This window comes from Carassius carassius, chromosome 29 (genome assembly GCF_963082965.1).
Source record: "Carassius carassius chromosome 29, fCarCar2.1, whole genome shotgun sequence".
Lineage (NCBI taxonomy): Eukaryota > Metazoa > Chordata > Actinopteri > Cypriniformes > Cyprinidae > Carassius > Carassius carassius.
Genome location: NC_081783.1, coordinates 6,487,416 through 6,505,880, shown reverse-complemented (window position 1 = coordinate 6,505,880; position 18,465 = coordinate 6,487,416). Strand labels below are relative to the sequence as shown.

The 18,465-nt window shown below is 37.8% G+C and overlaps 2 protein-coding genes across 4 annotated transcripts in view; one reads left to right on the top strand and one right to left on the bottom strand.

Moving 5' to 3' along the window:
* Positions 1-16,677, top strand: part of LOC132109490 (uncharacterized) — a 106,931-nt gene extending 90,254 nt beyond the window's left edge. Inside the window, exons 1-9 of one of the 3 annotated variants that reach the window (XM_059515596.1) lie at positions 10,466-10,611; positions 11,018-12,956; positions 13,045-13,087; positions 14,063-14,218; positions 14,394-14,483; positions 15,929-15,991; positions 16,085-16,156; positions 16,267-16,334; positions 16,572-16,677. In XM_059515596.1, the coding sequence (XP_059371579.1) occupies positions 11,037-12,956; positions 13,045-13,087; positions 14,063-14,218; positions 14,394-14,483; positions 15,929-15,991; positions 16,085-16,156; positions 16,267-16,334 (2,412 nt within the window). In that variant the 5' untranslated portion in view covers positions 10,466-10,611; positions 11,018-11,036 and the 3' untranslated portion in view covers positions 16,572-16,677. Of the gene's footprint in view, positions 1-10,465; positions 10,612-11,017; positions 12,957-13,044; positions 13,088-14,062; positions 14,219-14,393; positions 14,484-15,928; positions 15,992-16,084; positions 16,157-16,266; positions 16,508-16,571 lie in introns of those variants that run through there. The other 2 variants (XM_059515595.1, XM_059515597.1) reach the window with 2 other exon arrangements.
* Positions 3,885-8,903, bottom strand: LOC132109487 (forkhead box protein O4-like). The gene is made up of 3 exons (XM_059515590.1): positions 6,784-8,903; positions 4,528-5,997; positions 3,885-4,138 (listed from the first exon to the last, which is right to left on the bottom strand). The coding sequence occupies exons 1-2, from the start codon at positions 7,213-7,215 to the stop codon at positions 4,552-4,554; spliced, it is 1,878 nt and encodes a 625-aa protein (XP_059371573.1). The 5' UTR covers positions 7,216-8,903; the 3' UTR covers positions 3,885-4,138; positions 4,528-4,551.
* Positions 16,678-18,465: the final 1,788 nt, after the last annotated feature.

The window sequence follows — 18,465 nt, the reverse complement described above, 5'->3', positions numbered from 1 at the left end:
CCTGAAACGTGGACACTTCCAGACTGTCTCCAACACCTCAGCTGGAAGCCGTTAAGGACTGTGCCTCGGCGGAGGAGACTGAATGAGCATGGCTATTGCCAAAATGTTTATTTACCACGTAAATGTAGGAACTATAAAAATTTAAACTGACCAAAAAAGCAAAAAAAAAAAAAACTTGGGGAAAAAAAAACAAAAAAAATTTTGAAATGTGAAAGCTTATTTTTTCTATAAAGATATGCAATATCATTGGTGTGTCTTGTTTTTATTTAGTCATTAAGTGTGAAAGTAAGTGTTTTTATAGTCTAGATTTAGAAAATTAACCTTAAGGTTGCATATAGTCTACTCATCTAAAATAGTCATATGTTCAGAGTTTTAGAATGAGCGCTTGGCATGTCAATCATTTTGACAATCCATTTTTAATAATGGCTTCTGAAACTACTAGTGTCATCCTGACATCTAGTGGTACATCTCCATTCGTGTTTCTTTGAGAAAATCACACCAGCAATTCAGACATTTCATTAAAATCGTTCAGGTTTACTACATTTCAGAGTATGTTTAAAAACGGAAATGTCAAGCTTAAAAAAGCAATTCGTTGAACTAAAACATTTGTTTTCTTTAAATGTGCCCCCTGGTGGTCTGTTGTCCTGTGCTGTGGCTTCCCTATTCGTATGGAATTAGATTAAGTAAAAGTAGTTTTCGTTATTGCTTCGAACCAGACTCACTGTAACCCAGATTGAAGATCGAAAACGAGAGACAAATAAATCAGAAAACTAATTTCTGTCGATAATTTTCATCACACAGTCAAATGAATGGACCAATGACACAAAATCAACTTAACGTTGAACAGGTCAGGTTTATTTCTATTATACTGAACTGCTTTCAATGACCTCTGACTAACAAAATATGGGGGAACAAAATTAATTGAGCAAAAAAAAAAAAAGCAATCAAGTACATATACAGTATATTGGCTATGCACAACTCGTCAGTTTTACATCCCGTCATTTAACCCAAAACAAAAGAGAGGAAAAAACCCAACCTAGACCATAAACTAATGTTCTGTGTTATCAACTGGGATACTTAGCAAACTCTCTTAGAAAATGAAAGGAACTAAAGAATGACTACTATGGGAAGAAGGCTAATATCAAACAAGAAAAGTGAGAGTGATTTGGAAAGAGGGAAGGTGTGGAATTCCTGCATTTCATGCAGAAGCCCTGTGACGTCTGTCTGATGGGACGAATACAATATTCAATATCTGTACTTTGAGAAATTAAACAATGCCAGGATGTTAACCACGAAAAATCACTTTCAAATCAACACTCAAATGACACAGGAAAATGTCAAAGGTGACCGTCAGCCTTGAAGCTTTCTGAAAGATGTACCAGGCAGGAATAACTATCACTCTTAGACATCCAGGAGCTGTTTTACATGTACAAACATAAAAATAAAAAATGAGAAAAGATGCCCCAAAAGACAAGCACATCGATGTAAACGGTTGATTTAAAAACAAAGAGAAAAAAAATCATCAATCGCTGTATTAAACATTCCACCATTTGTGAGATGGCCAAGCCCCTCCCTCCCCATTCACAGCTTCTTTTATAATATACAAAAACTGAGTTTGGGAATTAAAACACATAGGTACATTTCTCATACAATGTTTTACATTAAGAAATTGTACTCAGTATGTGTTGCATAAAATTATTAAAGGCCCTGATATCTACATATGCACCAATCAAATATGGCCCTCTTTAATTGTCATATTAACATCTAGCACCGATGAATAGGATTACAATTATTTCTCTGTAAGGAGAGAGCACTTTAACAAGTAATCTAATCTGCTCAGATCACTACATTGATGTGATAAGAGTTACTAATATCAAGCTTTCAAATTAAAGCCAATTTATACACCAAAAGAACGCTGGTTTTAAACTGCGCAAAAACCATCTGACCAAATAATTAATTAAAAATCAACCTTTCTATTACAGAAAAGGTACAAGTTGAAAAGAAAAGGGCTTTAAAACTGAATGGTTTTCTCTGGAGTGACATGCTATAGTGTTCACTGGCAGTTTAATAAGTTTTGTAGGAACTCTACAAATGCATACATTAGATAAATCTCTAATAATAAGCTGCAACATTAGATATATTTCTGCAGTGTTAAAATATCTACGTGATGCTGGCTTGCATAAATGACATTCATAATTTTGAAAAGGCCATGAGCATTGAAGTCATAACATGATTATCTCATTACTTCCTTCTAGAAGTTGTTAAAATTGTTATTTTTCATAACCCTGAGAGTGAAACATTGCATTAATAATTTTCAGTTGGACCAGTCTCGCATTTTGAGATGAAATCATTGCCTAGACAATTAAAAAGCAACCTAGCAAATCAAGATTTATATATATTTTCTGTTTAGCACAAACAATTCTAGCAAATGGAAACTTTCGATGGACTGTATTCTCTTGAATGTACTCATGCAATCAATCAAATTAGGATTTAGTTTACATAGATCTTTCAGAAAGGTTTCGTAAAGCTTATCCGCACTGCAGTGCTTCCGTCCATCCAACGTGCAGTTCTTAGTGTTCCTTTAGTTATTGTATAAAATCTATATGCATTTCATCTTTTACAAAAATAAAAGATTACATAGAAAATGACGTTAAAAATGATCTGAAATAGCTTCTGCTCAGATTAAAAAATCATTAACAGCTATTTCTTATTAGTCTGTTAACGATAACACCCCAATCTAAATTAGAATTGTAGTTAATATGCCCTATATAACTGTTTTTGTAGTATTTTATATATATATATATATATATATATATATATATATATATATATATATATATATATATAAAATAGGAGTAGTGCCATTTATGAAAAACTGAACATGAGAAAATAGTTTTTCTTCTGTGCTTCTGCGGACACAGTCAAACATGCCAGAGGAACCATAACATCTCATTATTGTAGCCATGTTTCTTCAAGATCTTTCTTCTGCGCTTAATTGAAATGATTCAGCGTAACCTTGAATTCTGTTGTCAGTGTGTTGGAATCAAGTTTCGAGAGCATTAAACATATTTGCAGGCACACAAATGTACACACATATCCTCCTGCGCACACACACACACACACACACACACACACACACACACACACACACACAAAATAAATCTTCAGATATTGCATTCTGCAAAAGGGCACAGTTTCCAACTATAACACTATACCATTTAACCTGTTGGCAGGATTAAAAATGCATCAAAATGCCCTGTGGATAATCACATTTCTTCATACTGTTGTTATCACTAACAAACACTTAAGAGCAGACAGTTAAATCATCATTCAGTTATTAGCCTCTTCAGCACATCACTTTGTGAAAGCAGAGGTCATAAAAGCCAAACGAATTGCACATTGAACACCACAGCGTCACCAAACCACCTTGAAACTTTGATGCTTCATAGCACTGAGATAGAGCGAGCACACCTTAACAGTTCAGCTGTGCTCTGTGGTCAGTAAAACCGTCGCCACTCAACGTTGTTCTCAACTTAACATTCTTGTGGTGCCATGTTGTTTTCATGCTCAGAAGGGGGCTGAGAACAACAGCAACGTCAGGTCAGCTGTGAAAATCACTCCATCGATCTCGGCTGCTCCCACTTCTCCACTGCTGTTCAACAAACAAAAGTTCACATCAAGAAAAGCTGCAGAGTTTGATCTTCCTGGCCGAAGGAGTTCCATTATCAGGTTGAAGAAGACCAAGGACGAGTACCATCTCCACACTATGCATCATAGGCATAAATGTAATAAACATGATTAGCTGTTTATTAGGTGTGCTACTGGAGTCCAAGATTGGCCAAAAAAATGTTGCAATTATGAGACAAAAAAAGAGAGAAAATATACAAAACAACGATCTCTGTGTCCAACAGCACACTCTTCAGTTGACATTGGCACTTGACGTGTATGAGGTTTGATTTCATCGTCTAATTGAGAATTCTGACATGAGACTTCTTGGCCAAGTGTGTGTTGTCCTTAGCTGAGCAGTTTATTTATTTGAGGTATGATGGCAAATGCAGAGGCAAGATTTTAGAATATGTTCAGACAATGTGCCACATCTGTTTGTAAAAGTTGTCTCATGGATGTCTTATTTACAATCCTGTAAATTAATCATGAGAAAAGGGATTAACACATTGGAACAAAATAAAGAATAATGTAAGACCATAATTTAAATTAAAAGAATAGTTCTTTAAAAAGAGATAGTCGTTTACTCATCCTCATGTTGTTTCTGTATTACTGACTTATGAAGAATGTTTTTTTTGAATGTGTCTGAATGTTTAATACAGCATTTTACAAAATCAGTGGGGTCCAGATAAACATTGGATCACACTGATGTTCAATGTCAGTGCAGAGCACATTCGTAAAGTTTTCTTTCGTGTTCATGTGAAGAAAATAAAATGGGTTTAGAACATTATGAGGGTAGGTAAAACTTGAGGGTAGGTATTTTCAGTTGAACTGTATTTTTAAAACAAACCAGAATTAAAATACCTGTTATCATCTTTAATAATGGAGTTAGCTGGGCACCCAGTTGTGGGAGGCGCTCTGTTGGGTTGCTGGCCCAGTATAGCCCTGTCCACCCTGTATGATGGGGTCAAAGTTGAAGTCAACCAGGTCTCCATCCATAAGATCACTGTTGATAATATATTCCACATCACAGTCCAGGTTTTCAGTGAACATGTCGATATCCAAGTCTGTAGGCAGACGGTCCTGGGAGGGCATGAAGCAGGTCGGTGTTGCAAACTGGCCTAGACCTTGCAGGCCTCCGTTCCCACCGGGTGATGGGACAGCTCCGTGCTGCAGAAGCCCAGCGCCAGGCACCTCATGCTGGCTCTTTATAGCTGCGAGCTGAGGTGGTTCCTGGCTCATGGCCGAGTGCATCATTCCAAAGCCCATCTGTGAGTGCTGGAGTTGGGGTTGAGGCTGGAGGCTCATCAGCCCCACTGCGCTCGTGTCAATGCCTTTGCTCAGCAACATCTGGCCTGCCTTAGCTCGGCTGCTGGACATAGATCCCCCAAGCCCCAAAAGCCCACCACCTCCTTGGCCCGGCATAAGAGGATCCATCTGGGTCATCATAACATCGCTGGGTGGGGGCGAATCGGAGATCAGGAGCGCTTCGAGGCTGGAGGGCACGTGAGTGCTAAAACCACTGTGACCCGGACCGGGCAGAGGACTGAAAAGCGAATTTCCAAAGCTTGATTGGCTTGTGCTCGATCCAGCACTGGGTTGAACAGAGCTTTGCGACCCTGGCAGAGTGGATCCCTGTGTAGCCTTTGATTGCTGCAGCTGCCGAAATGAAGGAAAGCTGGACACTCGAGGCAGCAGGGTGGATGCCGAGGGCAAAGGCTGAGGTGGGGCAGGAGGAGCTGTGCTAGGGCTCGCACCACCTTGCGGACCTGTCATTAACGTTAGCCCGTCAATCAAATCCAGCTCTTCCATTAGCGTCTCAGTTAGTGTTGGGGGAAGATTCCCTGTGGAATAGCCACCAAGAAGACCATCCTCAGGTAGGTCATCCTCGTCCTCCTGCCCCGTGGCAATAGGAGAGAGCCTCCCACTCAGCGTGCTGGCATTGGAGCTTGTACGTGGCCTGAAACTCGTCCACATGTCCGGGTCGTCCAGGCTGCCGCGAGAGGAAGGGCTGCTGCTGTTCACTCCCCACTTTCCGAACTGACCTTGATGCCCGGGACTGTCTGCACCGCCAGCTCCGGAGGCACCCTCACCCTGCAGGGAACCTCCAGAGCCTCCGATCCCAGCCGCTCCGGCCTGCTTTTTAGTCTGCTTTGCTCGAATACGGCTTTTAAGCAATTTGCTGCTGTTGTCCATTGAGGCGGCGCGGCGGCGAGGGGCTTTGCCAGTTTTGCCCCCCTCGGGGTTGAGCATCCACCAAGAGCTCTTTCCAGTCGACTCATTGTGCACTCGCAGGAACTTGTTGTGGAGCGATAAATTGTGGCGAATGGAGTTCTAAATGGAATGACAAAAAAATAAATCAAGTCTAAAAGTGATAAACAATGTCAGTAACCAAACAGCACGATTGAAAATATTACTATTAGGGTTTGAAATGAACACCCGAAAATTTACTTAATGCTGTGAACTCACAAGCCAATTTGCTGGGGGGGGGGGGGGGGGGTATATTCTCATTTGATAACTGAGAAGGTGTCTTGAAATTATATTTTAAGGCATGAATTATCATTATTTGGTTTGTTTTTTAAATGGATGTCAACAGAGGAGAGGCTTGATAGCGTAAAAACATTTCAATCTGATAAACAAAATATATTATTAATCCTTTATTTAACCAGGAAAGAACCTCACTGAGATTAAAAATCTCTTTTACAGGAGTGTCCTGGCCAAGATAGGAAGCCCAGTAATACAAATACAAATATATAGTAGTCAACGTTTAAAGTGGATCAAAACCTTCCATAAAACTGGTCCTAGAACCAAAACAATACCCGTTCTTGTCTTTAGGACAACTTTGATGAACCTTTTTGATCTACTTCAAATGTTGACTCCTGAATAAAAAAAGTTCTGAGTTTCATCATGTGTTTTATTTCTGATAATTTTGTTTTGTAGAAGTTCTGAATAGTCAGTAACTTGATTTTAGCAGGAAAATTCTATTTTATTTATTGATTTATTTATGTTCTGAATGGCCAGTACTTTAAATTTTAGTTGACAAATTGGCAGGGGAGTGAAGAAGTTAATTTCAAACCCTGATTATAATTATTATTAAGTCTTAATCTTGTTTAGACGTACCTTCCACCCAGCAGAACTGTTACTATCTCCTTTGTCCTTAAAATACGGCACCGTTTTGACCATCCAATCGTAGATCTGCGCCAGAGTAAGTCGTTTTTCTGGCGAATTTTCAATCGCCTGGCTGATCAGATCCGCGTAGGACTGATTACCCCAGGCATTACGCCTGGAAGAGCCTTTCCGAGGCGTAGCTCCGCCCACTCCAGTGATAACCCCGCCCTCCGAGACCGCGACTTTCTCAGGCTCGGATATGATTGGCTGAGGCTCGTGTTTATCTTCCTCGGTGGGTGGAGTTCCAGCAGCAGACTCTGAGCCGTCGGCCCCCCCGGCTTTGACAGCTGAGATGTCGGGTCTAGGCAGCGGCCATGTACATGACCTCGGTCTGCTCTGCGGCTCAAAATCTGGGTCAATCGGGGGTACGTTTTCTTCCTCCATTATGAGATGCAATCCAGATAATTTCAGAGGAAGGCTGGATTTCAGTGAATAAGTTTTGATGCGAAGTTTAAAAAAATAAATAAAAAAAATAGACTGGGCGATGAAAAGTAAGAGTACGACTATTTATACCAAAAGTAAAATAATCTTGTTTAGAAAATATTTTTTCTTCTTTAATATATTACACTACAGTATAAATCATCCGTACTGAATTTAACTGCGACTGTCTGGAGCGTAACGGAGCACATTCGTAATAATCTGAACACACCAATATAGCGTCAGTTAATCCTCAGATTGGAGATTAAAGGGGCCAAATAATCTCCTTAATAGTAACGAACATAAACCTTCTGATTTACATAGAGGAAACGAGGATAGAAGGGGGTCTCTTTGTTTAATGGAGAAAGAACAAAGGAAATTCACTACACATCAAAACAGCTGGATTGTCAAAAGATAAACCACAGTAAAGGAGGACGCCCTGGAGTGACAAAGGATGATCTATGAACTATTGTATATAATTAAACACTCTTTTACAGAAAAAAAATCTAATTGAGGCAGTGAAGTAGGTGAAATCGCAAAACCAATCATAAAATGCGCTTTAATTGCTAAAATAACCACCTCCCACTGGTTCCTATTATAGCAGCTAATGGTTGATTGGCTTTCGCAATTAGACTTTAGACAGGAAAAAACGAGTAAACCATTTTACAAACTCTACAAAAAGAGCAATAAACCAACTTAATATGATCGCATCAAGTCGTACACTAATCTTTCTTGTAAACTGAATGTACTTGTATACTATGTAAGAATACTGTCCTTGTAAACGAATTCAAGTGAATGGGAATTACTTGTTACAGCTGCCTGTCAAAGTCAACAAAGTCACGTTATTTAATTAATCGGGATCCATTCCGAGGTTAAAACATAAAAAATATAGGTTTAAAATGATTTAAGTGCATCCCAACTTAAATGCGTTAAGCAAGATTGTTAAATCGCCAAAATAATCCGTACGTAAACCTTAAATCATAACGATCAAACTTTAACAAAAAAAGAAAAAAGTACAAAGACAATATCTTACTTGAGTGCTCTATCATAACGGGTAACGTAGTTTTTACCATACAATAAAAAAATCTGTGTTATTGTCGTTCAAGTGTGCACGGTCCTCCACGCTGTGTGCTGGCGCGTGCCACCATCTGCCATGTTCCTCGAGACGCGGCTACACACGATGCTCGCTCGCGCCGAACGAATCCGTTCCGTTGAAGGCTTCCCGTATCCCACTAACGGTCGATGTGTTCTCCGAAAAGACAAAAAGGCGCCGCCTGTCCGCTTCTTGAACTCGATCGCCGGCTACTCGGCCTCTGGGACAAAACTGAAAAGCGTAGTTTTACTACTGCGAGAGTAACTAGATGGCCACCTAGTTAGCCAACTCCAGTTTTTATGAGTTATTCTCCCTCCGGTAAAAGTCGAAGAAAACCACTTCTCTTCAATAACTTGGCGGTTTGTTGAAATTACCGCCGAATCGCTTCTCTTCTGCTGTTAATGGAGATAAACAAACAGCTATTCCTGGTAGATCTTTCTTGTTTTGTTTTGTTTTGACTCGAGGCGAAGACTCCCTTCTGACGTCTGTTTACCACTGCCAGACAACGCGGCGTGCGCATGCGCCGAAAGGGTTGATGGGAAATGTAGTCAGTCTTGGGATAGGTTGTGCACCACGACCGGAGGGAACCGGGATCCCGAAAAAAAGACTAAGCACGCAAAATGTTATGTAATAGTTTCTAAAGATGTGTGTCTGTGCGAAAGTGAGCGAGTCCTGGCTGGGGCAAAATGTTTTTTTGTCATTTTAGGACCTCTAGGTTTGTTATGAAGCAGGAGGAGATTCCCAAATCCAATGAAGGAATGCTGTGTGCAGGATCCCCTGACCTCATGCCGCCCACATGCTTTTCCGATGAAATTGCAATCTCATTTTTTAATTAAGATAAAGTGGATGAACGCTATTTTTATGTTAGAATATGTTTACGCCAGAGCGACGATGTAATGAAGAGTCGTCATTATCTGAAATCGTCACGTGGTTAGATTTCTTAGGTAGTTTTTAAATGAAAGTTCATACATTAAATGTGCATGCCCCCTCAGTGGGGTTGTCTATCCTCATTTGAATTTAGTCATTTTAAATCTGAATTTTACTCGTAAATGCATTGTTCTTTTTTAGGTCAGCTGTTGCTCATATGCAAGTTTTTAAATGCATAGGGATCAGCCACGAGAACTACAATACCCACAGGACCTTCCAAGGCATTACCCCTGTTCCCAGATTTGCTGTGGGCGGTAGAGGACACAGAGTATGATGCAATTCTTCAGCCTTTTGTTGTCTGATTAAGTAGTTGTATTAATTTAGATATCATTTTAACTGATCATGTTTGTTTCCTTTGAGTAAATATACATTCCACGTTATAGTGTGTGCATTTTCAATAAAAAAAAAGTTATGCATAAAAGTAGGCCTACTAAAAGTCATTATTGCAGAATGACAGAAACGTGAAATTAAATAATAGAAAATCATAATTTTGTGGTGGAAATATACGTCGAGATTTACATTTCTTCCCTAACTTGCCCAATGATGTCACATAAACATTAATCAGTCAAAGTGGAGTAAATTACTTCACAATTTTACCATTTTCCAATCAGTCATTTCTGATTATCTTCAATGCATAAATGTTTCCAAAATAAATTAAATAAAATTCTTATTGCTTAATTAATTTGATTGGCCAGTTGTGATGTCATGTATTTAATTATTTAATTATTTTTATTATTATTAATATTTATTTTACGGTTTGTGTTAATGGAATGCGGATACGATACTTCAGAAAATTTGCATAACTAAGTTAACAAATCACTATTTAAAAATCACTGACTAGGCTACCATTATTTTTGTGGGAGCGATTTATTATATATATATATATATATATATATATATATATATATATATATATATATATATTCCACATCTATCGCCGGTTTAAAGTGTCCTCCCAGCCTCTTAAGTTTCAAGCGAAAGGAATATTTGGAGGAGATACAGTCAGTGAAACTGAGCAATGTGTTAAAAAGACTACATTGATTAAACTACATAATATTTATATTTCATAACCTTTGTTTTTTATGGCGGTCTACAAAAATTAAAGAGAATTTCATAATTTAACTGACTAATTATTGGCAAAGTTATAGTATAATAATGAATAAAGAAATAAATAATACTGATTGTTGTGTGCGACAGCCAGCACTGGGGGGCGCTGTGATATTTCTGACGCCACACAGATCGTCGCTCTGATTGGTCGAGAACTGAGCGCCTCGTCCAATGACTAGAATGTCACCGTTTTCAAATCGACTCTGAAAACACTCGGCCTGGTGATTAGAGACTTGGTAAGATGATGATAATGCTTTCTAAAGTTTTTGATCTGCTTATTATTATCATTTTTTAGAATCTGTATCGTTTGTTTGTTCATTTTTTGGATGTGGCTTATTACCAATATTCCGTGTCAACGGTTATATTTGTGTCACCATAGCAAAACTTTCGTTGCAGTTGTTTTTTCTGTATTTGTTTCTTGTATTTTTGTTCTGTTATGTAATTATCAGATGTACTCATATTACTTATCTATACTGTTCTATGCTACATGTGATAGTTTAGTGTTTATATTTAGACCAGTTTTCAGGGAATTCAGCCGCGTGCTTCCTTTTGTAACAAATGTGTCATCCATTGTGAAATGTGTGATTGTCAGTAAGTAGGTTTCAGGAAGCTACATAATCACAGATTCTGAATTCCTTTCAGAGACCCGCCTGCTATTGAAATGGAGAGCTTTCTAAGGCGGAAGCTTGCCCAGGCCGGCTCATCTCTTCAAAAACCTGTTTCCTCTTACCAGCCTATCAAATTGCCAGATTTGTGTTCTAGTTTCTATTCAATTGCAGATGAACCTTTTCCTCAAGTGTCTGGATTTCTTGATGACACCGTCGGCCCATCCTTTCTTTTAAATGAAACAGGAACTGTGTTGAATTCCCCTGCTTGCACGCCATCAGAAAATCATGCAAAAAATAAGGATGAAGGAGTTTTAGCACCAAGAAAAGAGGCTACCAATGACTCTGGCCTTAATTGCTCTCTTGGAGCGCACTGTCAGTTAGCAAATGTAAGCATGTCTACTAGATCACCACAGAATGAGAAAGACATTACCAGTGCAACAGCGGGCAAAGCAGATGGTGACTGCAATGATGCCACGGCATCCATTACATCTTTAGAGAAATCTGATTTAATTAGTGTAGAGTTGAAGAACAGCACTTTTGATGTGTCCCATGACTCGAAAGAACGGTCTGACGCTGGTATCAATGCAACTGTTGATCTACACAACATCGGAAAGAAGAACAGCATTTTTGAGTCTCAAGAGCCAAAGGAGGGGTCTGACCCTACACTTAATTCAACAGTGGATATTGATGACCCTAATACAAAGACAGAGACCGGAAACACCACTGTTGAACTGGTCCAGTCACATGACCCTAAAGAAGGACCTGATACTGGGGTTAATACAACTGTGGATATTCCTCATCTAGACAGAGCTCAATCTAAAACTAATGCATGTGATAACACTGTACCATTAAACACTACTACTACAGAACAGCCAAATGAAAACCTTGAAGGAACTATAGACATACAGCCACAAGAAAAACTGGATGCTAGTATTAACTCTACTGAGGTTAATACAATAAAAAACACAGAGGAAACTCATTTCAACATCAATGAAACTGTTGATATTGTGGAGCAAATAGCCAGTGCTCCTCTTCAACCCTCTGGTGAGGTCGAACAATCAAACTCTGTTCCTATAGAACCACCTGAGATGATTAAACATAATACAACCACTGATCTTATCCCCCCAGAAAATCTAGTTTTGAAGGACACCACTGTTGAAATAAAGCCCTTGAGTATAGAATTAGCTGACCAGGTTAATGATGCTTTTAACTCTGTAGGTGTCACTCAACCAACCTCTAACAGCAGAGAAACAGAAGCTAAGATAAGCACCACAGCATTTGTTTGCTCTGTCGATGCTCCCAATGATGCTTCTGAGCTTCAAGCATCAGAGGAGCATCACAAAAAAACATCAAGTCCTGGATCGGCGGATGCTGAGTCTGTTCCCTCTTCTGATATGGGAAATATCAGCAGAAATAGTATTTTTTGTTTAGATGACACATTAGACCTGAAGACAAGCTTCCTGGTTACATCCACGCCTATCGTTTTTGGCAAAGAATCCAGATTTGAGATCATGAGAGACGTGAAGCCCAGAAAGAGGCTGTCTGTGATCAACAGCATCGAGGCCCAGTCAAATGATGAGCTTGTTTGTGCAAGTAATCACGATGGAACTGATGCTGTGCAGGCGACTGAGAGCTCGAGTCAGAGTCAGAAAGTCTCAGCAGCATGCACTTTAAGTCACTGTGCATCAGAACCAGCCAATGAGAACAAGCGTCCCACAAAACTTCCAATCAAAAGACAGCTTCCTCAGCTTTCCTCTAAGCTGAGTTATCCCAAATCCAGTCTTCCTCCAAGGCCTCAGTTGTCAGTGAACTCCACGGTAGCGGTCAAACCAAAGACTCTCCAAGGGCCGCCGGCCCCGCATCAGCCTGACGCATCATCCACCACCCTGCTTGGCAACAGGAAGATGCTACAGATGAACAAGGGCAAGAACATTGCTCCTATCAAGAACATAGCATCAGCTAGCACTGTTAAGGTATGAAACTCAATGCTTTATGTTGCTATGAATCAGTCAGCTGGTTACAAACATTGGTCTTGTTTTATTTTTTCTTTATTTAAAACAGACCTCTATGGTTTCTCCTGTCACTGGATATAACTTCACTGCTGGTGAGTGGCTTGTACACAATGGTACACATTTCATACATTTGCGTAATTATATAATTGTTAAAGCATTTGAGGTCAAAGTGACAGTAAATACATTTGTAATGTTACAGAAAAAATCCAATTTCAAATAAATGCTGTTTTTTTTTTTTACTTGCTGTTCATTAAAATAATTCTGATATTAAGTTTCCATCATATATATGATCATCATAAATAGCTTAGTCCTTAGCCATCTTCAAGAATCGGCTTAAAACACATCTCTTCCATCTTTATTTGACCCCCTAACTCTAGCACTCTTTATCCTAATTCCATTCTTTAAAAAAGACTTACACCATATCCATTTACTAGCTGCTCGTTTTTCTTCATTTTTTTGTATTCTTTTGTGTGTTCTTTTTATTTATTATACAATTAACAAAAAGCAAAAAAGGCCTCTAACACTTGGCTCGCTCTGTTCGTTTTCTATTCTTTCGGTTTTCTTTTATTTATTATGCAATATAAAAAAGCCCCTTGATACGTGTACTGTGTTAAGCTAACTGAGACTTGTTATTGCACTTGTATATCATTACAATCTTGTTGATTTTGATTACTTCCTTTGTAAGTCACTTTGGATAAAAGTGTCTGCTAAATGACTAAATGTAATGTAAATATTAAGCAACACAACTGTTTTTAAACATTAATAATAAGACGTGTTTCTTGAGCAACAAATCAGCACATTAGAATGATTTCTGAAGGACCATGTGACACTGAAGTAACCACTGCTAGTCAGTTTTGCAATCACAGGAATAGATTACATGTTAAAGTATATTAATAATGAAAAGCTTATACTTTAAATTATAATGATATTTCACAGTATTACTGTTTTTACTATATTTTTGATAAAGAGCATAACAACCCAAACTTTTGAATATATATATATATATACTACTAATGTTGTATTATAAATATCAATTATGTATTGTGTAAATCGTAATGTGGTTGCAGTTGCAAAACCTTCAAACTCTGGAATACAGCAAATTAAACCGTCAGGACTACAGCCGCCCACTCGTAAAAGACCGGCTCTCAAGACACCTCAGACCACACGATCCTCTGTAGAAACCATTCACACTCAGCCTAGTAATAAATCGACAGGATTACCAGGTACTTTTGACTGATAGTTTTTCTTTGATGTGTATCTTCAAGTTTAGTTAATATTAGGTTTGCTGATTACATATTTAATGCAACATTTATACATAGGAAATATGATTATGAAAATGAAGGGCTCTGATTTTATGTAATGCTTTGTTATTATTTCCTTCAATTTTATCTATGAAAGGTATGAGGACGAGGAATTCACTGCTTCCCAGTGTGGGCCAAAAGCACTTGAACAATGATGGTTTGCCTTCGGCAAAGAGAAAAAGAATTGGTGCGATCATTTGTCCTTTTTCATTTGCCTTTATAAATTACAGCGATGCTAACTGTACAAGTGAGACCTGATAAATAACAGAAATATCTCTAATACTTTCAGAGGTTCTACAACACCTTTTAACCACAACATCTTTAATAAAACCAAACTCAAAGCCAAACATGAGTACTAATGTAATACTTATCTCTGATGTATCTCCTCTTGTGGTGTAGGGTTACAAAATTATGCAGCATTAACTATTAAGAGCAATTTTGATGCAGACTAAAGGTTAAAAATTTTTTTATGTTGCTTTGTATAATACCACTTAAAAGTTTTCATTATACCTTTTTAAAACTATGATTATTGTAAATGGCAATGTTTTATGTTTATTTAAAAATGAAAAGACGTGGTGCACAAAAAGCTTGGGGTGTATCAAAGCAACATTCAAAAGCTTTATAGTCTGAAAAATGTAGAAAATTGCCACCCTTTGCCTTAAGTCACATAGACTGATCTCAACAGGTTTTCTCAGAATATACCATTATTGCAAAAAATAAAAAAATCCATAATCTTGTCTGAAGCCATTGGGAGACTGGGCGAGAAAATTGAGTCATCAAACAGAGTTGTCTCTAGCATTTCTTTACACGATGGCTGCCTGATTACAGTAGCTGTAATCCAGACTGATTGATATTCTTGTGAAGTGCGCAGTAATAGCCTTGCTGAAAGGATTAGTGCATTTGGGAGCTTGTTGTCAAAGCCTTTTTAATTCTTGCTTATAAGGGAGTTGTGTGTGTGCATGTCCCCCCAATGAGTCTTTTCATTCATTTTGAAATGGATATTTGTAGTGCTGTTCAAACTCAGTTATAGGGTGGTACACTGGCATGCATGCCACCATAAGAATGCATTGTACTAATTATAGATGCAAAAAAATAACCGCACAAAAATGCAATTAAACTGATCAAACATATGATTAGGAATTATAAAGAGTTTCGAAATACTATTTCTGTTTCAAATATGGTCAGTTATACTGTTCATGAAAGGTTCACAATGTTTTGGCCATCTCAAATGTGGATTTATTAGTCATTTAATGAAACTGCCAAATGAGGACCTCAGTGGAGTACATTTCTGTAACTAGACCTTTGATGTACTCGTCCTCTTTTGTCCACTTCTCTCTATCTCACCATCCTGGTTTGGTCAAGTTTGGCAATTAAGAGCCACTTTCAACTGTGATAACACAGGATGAAAGTTTTCTCTTGTACCACATGATTAGGTGATGCTGGTGATGATGGTCTTCACTAGTAAAGAAAGCCATGTATGGTTAAAAAAAAGTGCAGCATTTGTAATGTTTAAACATCTAATCAAGATTTTTGTTATTGGGAAAACAAGACCTTTGTAGCAAAAGTTTGAAATATAATAGCTTTTATTTTCGAATCTCCGATATGATGTATTTCTTGTGTTTGTATTTATAGCACCTGCTCTGTCTTCAGTAGAGAGTGATGCTGTGCATGCAGCTGAAGGAGCGCATGAACCAGGTGAAGTTTGATGGTTGTTATCATAGAGATCATGCAGTACATTTTCAAATTCAGGTCTTTTAAACCTATCAATCTTTTCAACCCCCCACCCAGGTTGTGTTAATTGCTTGCAACACCAAGAAAAACTTGAGAGGGTCATTCAAGAACTAATGGTTTTGCGTTCAGGTATCTTATGTTTTGTATTTGTATTTTAAACAACTTTACCCTCTTTCTTCATTTCATTATGAGATAATGTTTTAATTTTGTTACAATTTGCATTTCTTTATCTTTCATAGATTGTAAAAACTGGGGACCATTGCACGAAAAACTTGAGATGTGCATAGAGGAGCTGAAGAGAGATTAAGTTGGTATTCAATGTCTTTACACAGTTTATTTCTGGGATTTCTTATTTTTGTGTGTGTACAATTCTTTTAAAATTAAGTGGTTTTGTTTGCATGTTTAATCTTAATATGTCGGAGTTAATTGTACAGATGAATATCAGTGTGCTACAAGTAATATTAAAAGTAGAATTGTATACCTCTGTCTGATTTTCTCTCTCTCTCTCTCTCTCTCTCTCTCTCTCTCTTTCTCTCAATTATAGGAGAAAAGAAGAGAAGTGACACGGAAAGTTATAATTCTGAAATGTCTATGCATTTTTATATGCTTTTAAGAAATGTGAGTTTAATAAAATGCAACTCCATCAAAAACATTGGCTGCCTTAAGTGTCTCGCTTTTGCCTAACAAATTACAATATAATATACAATATGCTTTGTGGTTTGTTTTGAGAGTCTATGAGAAAATTCATATTTTACATTTTTCTCGATAAGACGCTGTTTATTGTGCCATGAAATGCAGGGCAAATCATGTCGTCAATGGAAACACTACTACGTTTGGCTTTGTTCCGCACCGAGGGGAAACGATATGACCTTAAAAGGCTTTTGCCGGATGAGTTATATTGCAAGTCTCTGGTAACGTTGCTCAGTTTTCTAGACTGCTCACCGCGCGCTGTTCATCGTCTGTCCGTCTGAAAACCACATCATCTCAACAGAGAGGGTAACTACCTTTTAACGATTATTAGATATGACTGTTAGATATGAGACTCTAGTGAATTCTGAGACATCTCGAATATTCGTTAAGTAAACCATCTGAATTAGATTTTCTATCGTAAGCGGAAATTCCATGTTTGTCTTTATTACGTTCATCCTCGTGTTAGAAATGGCGCGCGTGCCTTTAGATGTTAAATGTGCGCTACTTTATTAGTATTACTATTATTTATTTATTTAAATAATGATTTAAATGTTATTATTTCGTTATTAAAATATATATCATAATGGTACTTTAATACATGTCTATATTTTTGCAATTGACAAAATGAATCAATATGCTGTTATCAAGTAGGCAGATTTTCAGGGGCAGTTTTGAACGTGGTTTAAAGTTAGATACGAGTTTAAATGAATCCTACTAAACTGAACACATTCAGTACATTGGAATGTTTCTCAATGCATGTGGGTCTTTGACATGTGTTTCTCGGCAGCACCATGAACAGGCTACTGAATGACACGCATCATATGCTGAACTAGATCCATTAAGTCTAATGAAATTCCATTGTTGCAAAGGAAGGTGTGTTGTAACTGGTGCATTCCATTTGAATAGTAAACTAGCAGGAAAACTTTCTCTCTAAAGCGAAGTTTACATTTTTGAGATTCAGAAGAATGTGTCTTGGCAACTTTGCATCAAGAATTTGGGCTGCAATTGCTTTGAGGGGTCATCTTCAAATACAGTACTGATTTTCAAACCAGCAAACTCAGTGAAGCAGGTGCCAGGATAGATAGATATCCAGATGATAGACATAAGACCTGTTTAAGTTCCCTAGCTTATTGCTTGAAATTATTTCTTTATTTAATTTCTCGGAGAATAACTTTAAATCACTGCATGCCCAACTGATGAAGCTCTTTCCTTTAACAGGGAGTGTTATTTAACGTAACACGTGCTAGTCTGATATAATGAATAATGTATCCTCTAAACTGTTTATAAAGACACGTCAGTAGGCCTAATGTCTGAGGCAGCATTTTAACTGGTTTCACTGATAATCATCAGTATTTCATGGTAACCGTCCACTATGTGACAGATTTAATCCGCATTGTTTGACTAGAGTAGACTTTGCGTTTGCTTTGTTCTAAAGTTAGTGAGCTTTTTTTAATGCTAGCTGTTTTATATAATACCCCTGGAAGGAAGTAAATGTTTTCCGTGTAGTGACATCATTGAATGATGCAGAAAGTGAGGTCATTTACTGAGCAGCAGACAATAAGACTTTATTTTTATGAAGCCATCCTTGTTTAATTTTAATGTATGAGGATATGCTTTGAACATTAAGAATACAGAAAAAATACTTAAGAGTCAGATCCTGTTATATAGTCGTGTATTGACTACGCAGGTGCAGGTTTACTTCTAGTTCGTTCCTTAGACAGGATCTGATCAAACATGTATGACTTCTC

Excerpts from the sequence above, each read along its gene's own strand:
- LOC132109487 (XM_059515590.1), bottom strand. The coding sequence starts at position 7,215 with ATGGAGGAAGAAAACGTACCCCCGATTGACCCAGATTTTGAGCCGCAG. Across the intron at positions 5,998-6,783 it reads ACAGTTCTGCTGGGTGGAAG|AACTCCATTCGCCACAATTT; the intron begins GTACGTCTAAAC and ends CATTCCATTTAG.